Here is a 12,647-nt window from a genome sequence, read left to right on the forward strand (position 1 = left end):
CAGCGACCGCATTGGTCCATTATACTGATACGAGTCAATCGGTAGTTGTACTATCCCCTTCATGCTGAACGCCAAGCGAGGAAGTTTCAACTTCCTCTTTTTAATCTAAGGTCTGACTGAACCCAGGATTGACCCTGGATCTACGGCTCCCTCATCTCATTATGAGGGACATTCACCTCAACAGAATACCCACCATCTGTATGTAATGCTGGAGTTCAGTCTGTCGGGATTCATGCTTTCCCAGCTTGTCAGATATCTCACTGTATTCCTCATTTAACCTGCGAAGAACAAAAACCAAGACCACAAACATGAGAGCACACCAGATGTAACAAAACGTGTACACGCGAACAGTTCATAAATTGCACTAACATGTATGCACAAACAAAAGATTTCAGTCCATCAGTGGCATGTAACAATCAGAGCAATGTAGGGAGTATTTCTGAAAAGCCACTATAGATCTCCTACAATGGAAAATTTACCACAGTTTAATTTTTTCATCTCTCTGAATGTACCTCAGAGTCTCGTCCACGACAGAATCTGCCTGTTCCTCTGACCCTGACCAATCTGATGATGTTCGGACCCATGGTGGACGTGGCTGCTTGGTAGGGGGAGAGAACTCTAGTCGTCTTGGACCAGCCTCAAACCCAGATTCACTCTGGTTTTCAGCTGAAATAAAATTCAAAAACACCATCTATTGAAGAAAGTAAATATACCAATAAAAGCACCTGTGTTAAGACTTTCCTGTATCTAGTTAGGGTCTTCCAAATCACTGACATGTGCTTATACCCTAACTCTTCTAATTTTTGAGAAAGACATTAGTAGTGCTGAAGCTGTACGTGGGGAAGGTCTGCCAGCAATGGAAATGGTTGTGGGTTTCATCTGGGCTCTGCCCGGTTTCCTCCCACCACAATACTGGTCGCGGTCGTATAAATGAAACATTCTTGAGTATGGCGTAAAACACCAATCAAATAAATAAATAAATAGTAGTGCTAAAAGCAGAATATTACATTTCTTTCCCAGCTTTCTGGAAAAGTTAAGATATGAGTATGTTGTTCATTAGATGGATCTCTGATCAATGCGAGAGAGTGAGAGAGAGAGAGAAAATGTGTTAGAAGTGTTGTTCACCTGTCCATGCACATGCACTTTATCAAGCTTGGGAGTTAGCAGTCGGGCATGGATAATGTCAAGTAACCAAAGGGGTTTTGGAACGGGCTGTAACCTAACTTAAAAATTATTTCCTGCTTGTTAATGTTCGTTGGAAATGCAATTCCGTCAACTTTCCTTGTGAATATGAAAATGCAATTCTGCGAAATTTCCTTGTGAATATGGAAATGCAATTCCGTCAAATTTCCTTGTGAATATGGAAATGCAATTCCGTCAACTTTCCTTGAGAATATGGAAATGCAATTCCGTCAACTTTCCTTGAGAATATGGAAATGCAATTCCGTCAACTTTCCTTGTGAGTATGGAAATGCAATTCCGTCAACTTTCCTTGGGAATAGGGAAATGCAATTCCGTCAACTTTCCTTGAGAATATGGAAATGCAATTCCGTCAACTTTCCTTGAGAATAGGGAAATGCAATTCCGTCAACTTTCTTTGTGAATAAGGAAATGCAATTCCGTCAACTTTCTTTGTGACTATGGAAATGCAATTCGTCAACTCTCCTTGTGACTATGGAAATGGAATTCTGTCAACTTTCCTTGTGAGTACCAGGTGTAAGCACATGTACAGATAATTGATAGTCACTGATCAACCACCATGGCCCTAACATGACAACAAACAGTAATATGTCTATTTGTTTATAAATTTATTTTACTGGTGTTTTACGCCGCACTCAAGAATATTTCACCCATACGACGACGACCAGCATTATGGTGGATGGAAACAGGGCAGAGCCCAGGGAAAATCCACAACCAGTTGAAGGTTGCTGGCAGACCACTATGTCTTGGACTACAACAGCTTTGCTAGAGAGGCCTGTGAAATGTATTGAAATCTTCATTAAATGAGAGTTCACACGTTTTACCTTCCACAGGTCCTCCACAATAAGTAGAAGTACAGGAAGTAAGATTAAAACCAATTACAAAAGGCAACTGTAAAACAACTTTAAAACAGTACTACTATGCATTAATATGGACTAGAACTGCATGCATTGTTTGTCCAGGGTCGAAATCGTTTGTCATCGTAATTATCATTGTTCTCTTTTCAACAATTCAACCCCTTAGGGAACAATGGACAGTGAGTACAAACAAGGCAGTTTAAAGAGCGTATAACTTGGGTTACAAGTATAAAATTTCTAACAGTCTCAGTTTTCAGTCTACAGGCCACTGAAATGATATACATGTAACTAACATTTTGACTCATGGCAAACTTCCACAGTTTTTACCACAAACCACTGTTTTGGTCAACTAGCATATCAAATTTTAGAAACATCCACTCATCCGTTCTTGAAAAGAAAATTTTTTGCTGAAAATCCCAAACAGTCACCAAACAATGTAGCCTAGAAAAATCCACTCTCAAAAACCATAATTTCACATCCGTGAGATTGTGGCAACACAATTTCAACTTTATTGGATTATCCATCTAGGCTACTGTTCAGTCAAAATATGTGTGGAGTAAAAGAATTACAATAATGTAAGATTTTGTTGACCCTAATAATACCTAATTTTCATAATCATTAAATGTAATCATTCAATCATTGTAATGTAATGATACTGCTTGGACACCTGACTTACAGCAGCTGGTATTATCCTCGCTGTAATCCCGCAGGCGGTGGATCACCCCACTTCCTGTGGGTGACATTGTGTTGCGCTCCTCTGCACTGAGTGAGTGCCCTGGACGACCATTGACTTGTGCTACTTTCTGTCCTGACTCAATCTGCATTGTCCGTGACCTCTGCTGAGGAGGTCGGATAGCAATGGCTTGATTTGATTGGTCAGGTCCTCTACGAAAGCTGAGGTCTTGATGAGAAGTCGTTGTTGTATCATGGATACTTGATATCAGACTAATATCAGCTGGGCCGTTGTCTTGTGATAATGGATTGCTGCCATGGTAACGGTTATCTTGTGACATTAAATCATTGCTATGGAAACGGTTCATCCGTGAAGCACCGCTGCTTGCTGTAAAACGATTGTCATGTGTCAAAACCTTGTTGTCTTGGAAACTACTGTCATGCGACACCCTACTGTTGCCAGGGTAATCATTATTCTGTGATGTCAGAGATGTACCCTGGAGACGGTTGCTAAGCGACATCACACTGGGATCTGAATGGCCATGCTCTCTAGACTCTAAATTATCCCCTCCACTGGGAATTGACCTCAGGTGTAGTTCTGCTTTGCCTTTCACATAGTGAGCACTAGTAAATCCTGGAGAGCTGTTCTGATTGGATGGTTGGTCACCATAGAGATGCTTGGGTGTAGATCTCTGATCTGGGCCAGATGTGCTTCTACCAACACTTGGAGATGATGATTTTGTGTCTTGTACTCCGCCTGTATAATGACACAATTGGACACTGATGTAGGCGAAAAGCCTGGCAAAGTTTCATGACATATATTTTGTGTTCATATACAAACCTTAGCTACATGTAAGTTCGCTTAATATCTCTACGCAGCGTAATGACCCAGGAGTCTCTCACCAATGAAGTCGCTGTGAGTTCAAGTCCAGCTCATGCTGGCTTCCTCTCCGGCCGTACGTGAGAAGGTCTTGCAGCAACCTGCGGATGGGTTTCCCCCGGGCTCTGCCCTGTTTCCACCCACCCTAATGCTGGCCGCTGTTATATAAGTGAAATATTCTTGAGTACGGCGTAAAACACTGATCAAATAAATAAATAAATCATATCTCTACAACGTACACGTAGGCCATCATGGTAGTTAAGGGCTTGCTTAGCTTTTAAAACTCCTCTTCATGAAACTGGGATCTGCACAGTATTTCGTCCACATGACAATATCCTTTCTCCTAATACTGAAGTATGACTATTCACTGGATACATCCTGGGCTTGGCCTGAGCACAGTGCACATCAAAGCATAGACCACTCAGGGCAATAGGGTAACATCTCTGTTACTGAACACATTACTTGCACACACAACTTCTCTCCACGCATAAAGTGGGAGGTGAGACTAGCAGACGAGGTAAGCCTACTGAATGATTCATTTTTAACACTCAGGAATTCTGCGAATCTTTTCACAATGGCAGTCACTTTTAACGGTGGAAGAAACAGCAGTGCCAGATGGAAACCACTGATCATTGAAAATTTATCAAAATTTCCAACATGTGATATAAAGATATGCACACCACATTATGTTATAGGTAGAAGGCCAGTGGCCTTCAGCGAATGTTAGACTGCTTATAGGGCATAAAGTGCCCGATGAGCATTGTCAACTCCTTCTTGTCGCAGAGGCTGTATTGTCAGTGAGGTGAATCTACAGGGGCCTCCGTGGCTCAGTTGGTTAGGGCGCTAGCAATGCAGTCGCTGTGAGTTCAAGTCCAGCTCATGCTGGCTTCCTCTCCGGCTGTACATGGGAAGGTCTGGGATGGTCGTGGGTTTTCCCCGGGCTCTGCCCGGTTTCCACCCACCATAATGCTGGCCGCAGTTCTATAAGTGAAATATTCTTGAGTACGGTGTAAAACACCAATAAAATAAATAATTAATAAATCTACAAATTTTGTACATTTATTGTCCAGTTTACCTTGAGAAGTGCCGCTGGAAGTACCTCGCACTGGGTCCCTTTCTTGGCTGGAAAAAAAAAAAAAAAAGAGTACAAATGTAAAGAATACCAAATTTATATGTACAATACAACACATTTCTCTTATTTATTTGGTGTTTATGCTATTGTAATGAATATTCCACTTCTGACAGCGGTCAAGTTTATGGGTGCAGGATGTACCATGTGCCAGACATACCTCTTTATTTGAAGTCACAGCCAAAAAAGCCAAGGCTGGATTTGAACTGGTGACCTAACTGATAATTTACTGATTTATTTGATTGGTGTTTTACGCCGTACTCAAGAATATTTCAGTTATACGACGTCGGCCAGCATTATGGTGGGAGGAAACCGGGCAGAGCACGGGGGGAAACTCACAACCATCCACAGGTTGCTGCCAGACCTTCCCACTTACGGCCCGAGAGGAAGGAACCTAATTGGTGACAGCCATTTAAACCATCTGAACCAGCTATCACTCCCCACTCCCTCCCCCTCTCCAATTTCCAAAAAAGCACAAACGAATACAGCAAAAACTGCGTCAATGAATCAAAAGGTATCAGATGTGGGAATCTTACAGTGAACTCCAAAGCACATTTATAATTTGGAGCACAAGGACATCAGATCCATTTCTAACCATGATAAACTGATAAAACGTTGAAACAGCCTTTGAGATCAGTCCTCAGAATTTACTCACAAAAGCGACATACCTGTGCATGGAGGAGCTTTGAGAAGTGAAATTTAATAAATCAGATGTCATAGCAGGTAGTGAGGATGGACCAATCTGATTATTTGTACTTCGGTTCCGACTGTGTTGCCATGACAACTCATCCACAGAGTTACGGGCAGGAAGAGATGGCTGTTGGGAAGGGAAGTTCTTGTTGATGACAGCGAGGATGCTTTCTCGAGTAGGTGTGTTTGGAAAATTCTCCATGGCTGTAGAGCTTGTGGAACTTCCAGAGCTTGGCACCTGTGACAGGACACTGAGGTTCAAACCCGACAGAAGACTAGATGTGCTGGACACAGGGCGGTGAGCCGTACCATTGGTTCTCTGAGAAATTCATTCAAAATTTGTATGTAAGAGAGTCAGTCCTACAACAATTTGATTTAAAAGCCCACTTAAGAACTGACACATATGAATGCATTTACTTCTGTTCAAAATAAGGTAAGTAAAAAGACATTTAAATTGCCATGTTATTAAAGACACACTTTCCATATTTTAATTTTTCGCAGACCTTTTATTCAAGAAGATAAATTCCACTCGTTGGTTTACCCACGAGTAGTGCACGCACCTGTTGAGGCCTACTGGGAGAGGAGGTGCCCAAAATAGACAAGGCCTCGTTCCACTGGGACTGCATCAGCAGCTGTAACTTGGACAACACCTCCGTCCTGCAACAGATTAATAACCAATAATCAATGCTTTACCGGCAGACATGGCAGAGTATTAAGTTATAACTTCAGTCAGGTTTATGGGTCAAGGAAATCTGAAAATCCTCCTGACTTTAAGCATTTGTCTACCTTTGATCAGGACACCCCTGGTAGTCATTTCATAGCTGTTTTGACCAGAATCAGAATGGATTCCCGTAGACTTCGATTGATGGGGATCCACCACAAATTCGGTCAAAATGTACAACCAAAAGCTATTGCTCCAAGTCAAAGTTTTAATGCATATTTCTGGATTCCATGATAACAACTTGAATGAACCTATTTGGAATTTCAGAACACTTTTTGAAAATAATATTTCGTGACTTCACAGGAATCTGCTTGAATTCCTGAAATGTTTGTTTACAGCTTTATGGTCATGATGACAATTAGATTCCTGGATTCCTGTCGAAGGTAAAGAGCTGGACCTCGTCGGTCAAGTGCCAGGTGTCTTCCAATGGGACAGCTCATTCAGGGCAGGCTGAAACCTTTTGATCTTTGTTCTTTAGTGTACAAAGTCATATGAAACAATATTTTACTTTAAGAAACCTTTGTTAAATTTATCTGGTGATGCCCTGACATCATTATTATTTTCAAGCAGTATGCAGTATTTTACCCGTTTCCAAAAATGACAGAAATGTTGATAGACTTTGCTCCGAGCCCTCACCTTTGTACTTCCAGTTTGTACTTCTTGGCTTTCAGAGCTGTATTTTCACTCTGGATCTCATTTAGTCTGCAACAGGAATACATTCTAATAATCAGTAAACAGGCTCTGATAAGGCCGACGTTCAAGGTTGTTGTGGTGAATTGAAGAAAAAGGGCAAGACACTTTCACTTGCCCTAATTCTTCAACCTTCCGACTATCTCTGCAACTAATATTTTGAAACATTCTGAGAAAACTATGGGGTGTAGAGAAATAATTTGCACAGTTTTATGAAGGTTGCATCTTTAATGACACGAGCAAAATCATTTTAGCATCTTTTATTAGGTTACCATAGTTAGGTTCATAAATTCCACTGGAAAAAGCACTTTAGTAGTTGAAAAGGTCGATGATTACAGTAACACATCAAAAATAGAGACAACTCTCCAGCAGAGTACATGTAAATCCATCACTGAGTATACACATGTGGAGAGAAAAGTGTGCAAAGGAAGACGTCTTTATGTTCGTCAGTCGTCAACTCTGCATGAAATTTGACCAAATTAATCCAGAAATAACGTAAAACTGTTTTTGTAAGGCATAACTTTAACACAACGAGGACACAGACAGATGCTCAAGGGACAGACGATCTCAGCTAACCTGCTTCCAATCAAGGCTCAACCTGCGGATGGTCGTGGGTTTCCTCCCACCATAATGTTGGCCGTCGTCGTATAAGTGAAATATTCTTGAGTACGGCGTAAAATACCAATCAAATAAATAAATAAATAAATAAATCCAATCAAGCCCTACATATATGACGCTGCTACTGTCCTCTTTTACTAGAATCATTTTCAACTGGTAAAATTCATTCTCCTGATATCTGACATATCTTATTGTGCATTCAGTTTAAAGTACATCCACTAAAACACGATATGGTGGAGAGTTAGTCATTGCAGAAGCTGTAAATTCTGTTCAAAAATTCTATCAATCTGCTCTTCTGAGAAACCTTTGCTCCATCCATGACTACTTGGCTTGAGTCACTAGAATCATTTTCAGCTGGTAAAATTCAGCACTTGCATGTGTTCAGTAGTTATACGTTCTCCTGATATCTGACATTCTCCTTATTGTGCATTCAGTTTAAAGTACATCCACTAAAACACGATATGGTGGAGAGTTAGTCACTGCAGAAGCTGTAAATTCTGTTCAAAAATTCTATCAATCTGCTCTTCTGAGAAACCTTTGCTCCATCCATGACTACTTGGCTTGAGTCCTTCTTTGTGTTTATTTTCAAGAACAGACTTTTCATCACCAATGATGTATCAGTGTGTTGCTGCTATTATAATTCTCTTAGATAGATTAGATACATTATTCCATAAAAACAAAAAAAAAAATTTAAAAAAATTCAAGAATTCTTGACATACTCTTGTCAAATAGGTATTTATTTATTTATTTGACGGGTGCTTTACGCTGTACTAAAAGAATATTTCACGTATATGACGGCAGCCAGCATTATGGTGGGAGGAAACTGGGCAGAACCCAGGGGAAACACATCCCCACATCGCCCATAACCAGGTTGCTGGCAAACCTTTCCACTTACGGACGGAGAGGGAGCCCACGTGAGCTGGACTTTAACTCACAGTGACCACATTGGTGAGAGGCTCGTGGGTCATTACGCTGACATAGCATGCTAGCTAACTGAGCCACGGCCATGTTTTTTTCTTAAAATCGTTATGAAAATTGTTGAACACAAGTACCTTAAATTCTTGTGTAGATTTACACTTTTTTCACCATATGACTGCAGTCACTCAGTCAAATTATCTCCCTTATTGGGATTCGATTAAAACATGACATTACACTTTTTGGTTCCGATAAGTGCATTATAAGCAGCGTACGGCCATTACAAGGTTTGCCTTACTTTTTGGAATACTCTTGATATTCCAGCTCTGCCTTCTGTTTCATCATCTCCTCGTAATGATGGGTCTGTTGTAAGATTTCAGCTCGGTGCTGACTCGTCAATTCCTCCACGTGCTGCCGATGAGCAGCTGTCAGTCTCTGCTCTAGGGCCTCTCTCTCTACACTGAACTCTGTCATCTTCTCAGAAATCTGAAACAGACAACAGAATAATACATACTGTACAGGACAGACAGTAAGCTGGTTTGGGGACTAAAAGACTTTAATTTTTTAAACTGTAAATTTAATTCAAACGTTACGTGACTGGTTATAAGAAATAATAACAAAAAAATTGCGGACCTGTTTTTTGAATTTACTATGTTACTTGAACTTGTCCAACACCAAGGCAACTGGCAGAAATATACATAATCATAAATTCGCCTACTGTGACACCAGCGGTAGAAAACATAGACTTTTGTGTTTTACTGCAAAATTTTCCATCACAAACCTAGCTTGAAATGTTATCTACTTAAATATTAAAATGTAGGAAATCATTTCTGTATGATCTGGATCCTGACAAGCATTACAATTAGCTTTGAAGCGCAGAGTCATTTTTCATAGTACATTGTACATGTATGTATGTATACTTGAGTTTTATGTCGTACTTAACAATGTTTCAGTCATATGACGACAACGAGTCATTAGGTGTGTGTATATACACTGTCTCTTCTTTTGGCAGGCCGAGTGCATGCCGCCGAAGTGCTGTAGCCACTGAAGTATCACGCTGAAGACACCAGACATGACACCCTTCTCAGTCACATACATCTGACACCGGGCCAACCAGTCTGTTTTCTCCCGACTTAAAAAAATGACTCACTGGATGCATATAACTAGATAAAAATGAGCGGCTTTCTTCTGGCTGGTTAGCTTGACACCTTATACATGTATATCTTGTGTTTGACACATTGAACCAGTATTTTTGGTAGCCAATTTACTGGCGTAGGAAATACTACTGATGTGAGAAAACATTGCAGTAGGAAGTGACAAATAAGACATGAATTATAATCCCACAAATTATAATCCCACAAACCATAATCCACAAATTATAATCCCACAAATCGCAATCCCACAAATTATAATCCCACAAATTATAATCCCACAAATCGCAATCCCACAAATTATAATCCCACAAATCATAATCCCACAAATCATAATCCCACCCACAATTATAATCCCACAAATTATAATCCCACAAACCATAATCCCACAAATTATAATCCACAAATCGCAATCCCACAAATTATAATCCCACAAACCATAATCCCACAAATCATAAATCCCACAAACCATAATCCCACAAATTATAATCCCACAAATCATAATCCCACAAATCATAATCCCACAAATCATAATCCCACAAACCATAATCCCACAAATTATAATCCCACAAACCATAATCCCACAAATTATAATCCCACAAATCATAATCCCACAAATTATAATCCCACAAACCATAATCCCACAAATTATAATCCCACAAATCGCAATCCACAAATCATTAATCCCCACAAATTATAATCCCACAAATCGCAATCCCACAAATTATAATCCCACAAACCATAATCCCACAAACCATAATCCCACAAACCATAATCCCACAAATTATAATCCCACAAACCATAATCCCACAAATTATAATCCCACAAATCGCAATCCCACAAATTATAATCCCACAAACCATAATCCCACAAATTATAATCCCACAAACCATAATCCCACAAACCATAATCCCACAAATCATAATCCCACAAATTATAATCCACAAACCATAATCCCACAAACCATAATCCCACAAACCATAATCCCACAAATTATAATCCCACAAACCATAATCCCACAAATTATAATCCCACCAATCATAATCCCACAAACATAATCCCACAAATTATAATCCCACAAACCATAATCCCACAAATTATAATCCCACAAATCATAATCCCACAAATTATAATCCCACAAATTATAATCCCACAAACCATAATCCCACAAATTATAATCCCACAAATCATAATCCCATAAATTTTAATCCCACAAATCATAATCCCACAAATCATAATCCCACAAATTATAATCCCACAAATCGCAATCCCACAAATTATAATCCCACAAATTATAATCCCACAAATTATAATCCCACAAATCATAATCCCACAAATCGCAATCCCACAAATTATAATCCCACAAATCGCAATCCCACAAATTATAATCCCACAAATTATAATCCCACAAACCATAATCCCACAAATCGCAATCCCACAAATTATAATCCCACAAATCATAATCCCACAATCATAATCCCACAAACCATAATCCCACAAATCATAATCCCACAAATCATAATCCCACAAATCGCAATCCCACAAATTATAATCCCACAAATTATAATCCCACAAATTATAATCCCACAAATCATAATCCCACAAATCGCAATCCCACAAATCATAATCCCACAAATCGCAATCCCACAAATTATAATCCCACAAATTATAATCCCACAAATCGCAATCCCACAAATTATAATCCCACAAATTATAATCCCACAAATCATAATCCCACAAATCGCAATCCCACAAATTATAATCCCACAAATCGCAATCCCACAAATTATAATCCCACAAATTATAATCCCACAAACCATAATCCCACAAATCGCAATCCCACAAATTATAATCCCACAAATCATAATCCCACAAATCATAATCCCACAATCATAATCCCACAAAACCACATGTACACACACCCTTGTCTCATAGTCCGATTTCAGATCAGCCTCCAGCTTCTTCAGATTGTTCTCGTGCTTTGCTTCGTTTAGACTCATCTCTACCTTCAGGCTCTCCTGAAAAAAAAAAAAAAAAAAGTCAGCAAATCAAGTGTTGAGAGCTTACAACAATTTTAGGTATTTATCTAATATTCAGTGGTATACTCTGTCATACAGTTAACATTTAATTTATAGGTGTGCAACTGTTTACATGGATTAGCTCCTAAATATACACCTTCACGTACACACATCTTGGGCTTTCGCAAAAGATCTATTGATTTGCTGGTAGATCTGTCGGTACAACCAGTATAAACAATACACATTTTAAATGTACCACTGTCTGAAGACAGCCGTGCAAACAATCATTAACGGTACATGGGTGTGTCCCATAATTGTTACATGCATGATATTAGTTTAAAGGGATACAAAATTGATTCTGATAGGCTGGTGTAAGAGATAGGCAAATGAGGGCTATGCCTTGCCTGAGCTCAACTTTAGCTACGGTACATTCACTCAAGTGTGATCATGGCTGCGAGATTTAACCCACAAAACCATATCCTCACTGACCGCCACTGAGCGATCATTCTGTATCCCTTTAAGTGCTTTTAAGCAGTGTTAAAAATCCTTCACTTCACTGACAGCAGTCATGTTTATACGTGGTGGAATCTGGACAAAAACAACACTAGATAAAGGACAATTTGACCTAAAAACTGAAACCAAGCCATGGGTACTAGTTTAGAGGTAGTCATCTAAACAGAGGCAGTCTTGGTAGCTCTCACACTGATGCTACAATTTTTCAATTTTAATCAGCAAAAAAGTAAACTGATTCATGAAATTCTGTGTAAAAAAAATCTAAATCAATTTCAAATAAAATATAAATCAATAAAGACAAAGTTTCAAAATTTGACAGATGTCATCGCAGTCCAGTACTCCACAATGAGGGTTATCAGGAGATGTTTGTGGTCACCTTTTCCCTGACGGCAGCGTCCAGTTCCTTCTCTAGTTTGTCCATCTCTGTCACGATCACTTTCAGCTGTTCTTCCACTTCCTGTACCAGGGCGCCCTTCTCCTCAGTACGCTTCTAAAGACAGATCATTCACAGGAATTCAATTAAAAACAAAGTGAAAACCTGCTCCCATTTGATATTAGATCTACTCAAAATGTGCCAGTGATCCTGATGGCCA

The 12,647-nt window shown here is 39.5% G+C and overlaps 1 protein-coding gene across 1 annotated transcript in view; it reads right to left on the reverse strand.

Moving 5' to 3' along the window:
• Positions 1-172: 172 nt before the first annotated feature.
• LOC135479287 (uncharacterized) overlaps positions 173-12,647 on the reverse strand; it is a 30,446-nt gene continuing 17,971 nt past the window's right edge. Inside the window, exons 12-21 of the mRNA XM_064759107.1 lie at positions 12,431-12,544; positions 11,446-11,541; positions 8,671-8,858; positions 6,786-6,851; positions 5,989-6,085; positions 5,407-5,747; positions 4,685-4,731; positions 2,734-3,486; positions 513-666; positions 173-278 (exon numbers count right to left, since the gene is read on the reverse strand). Coding sequence (XP_064615177.1) covers positions 173-278; positions 513-666; positions 2,734-3,486; positions 4,685-4,731; positions 5,407-5,747; positions 5,989-6,085; positions 6,786-6,851; positions 8,671-8,858; positions 11,446-11,541; positions 12,431-12,544 — 1,962 coding nt within the window. The remainder of the gene's footprint in view (positions 279-512; positions 667-2,733; positions 3,487-4,684; positions 4,732-5,406; positions 5,748-5,988; positions 6,086-6,785; positions 6,852-8,670; positions 8,859-11,445; positions 11,542-12,430; positions 12,545-12,647) is intronic.

This window comes from Liolophura sinensis, chromosome 12, assembly GCF_032854445.1.
Source record: "Liolophura sinensis isolate JHLJ2023 chromosome 12, CUHK_Ljap_v2, whole genome shotgun sequence".
In the NCBI taxonomy this organism is placed as follows: domain Eukaryota; kingdom Metazoa; phylum Mollusca; class Polyplacophora; order Chitonida; family Chitonidae; genus Liolophura; species Liolophura sinensis.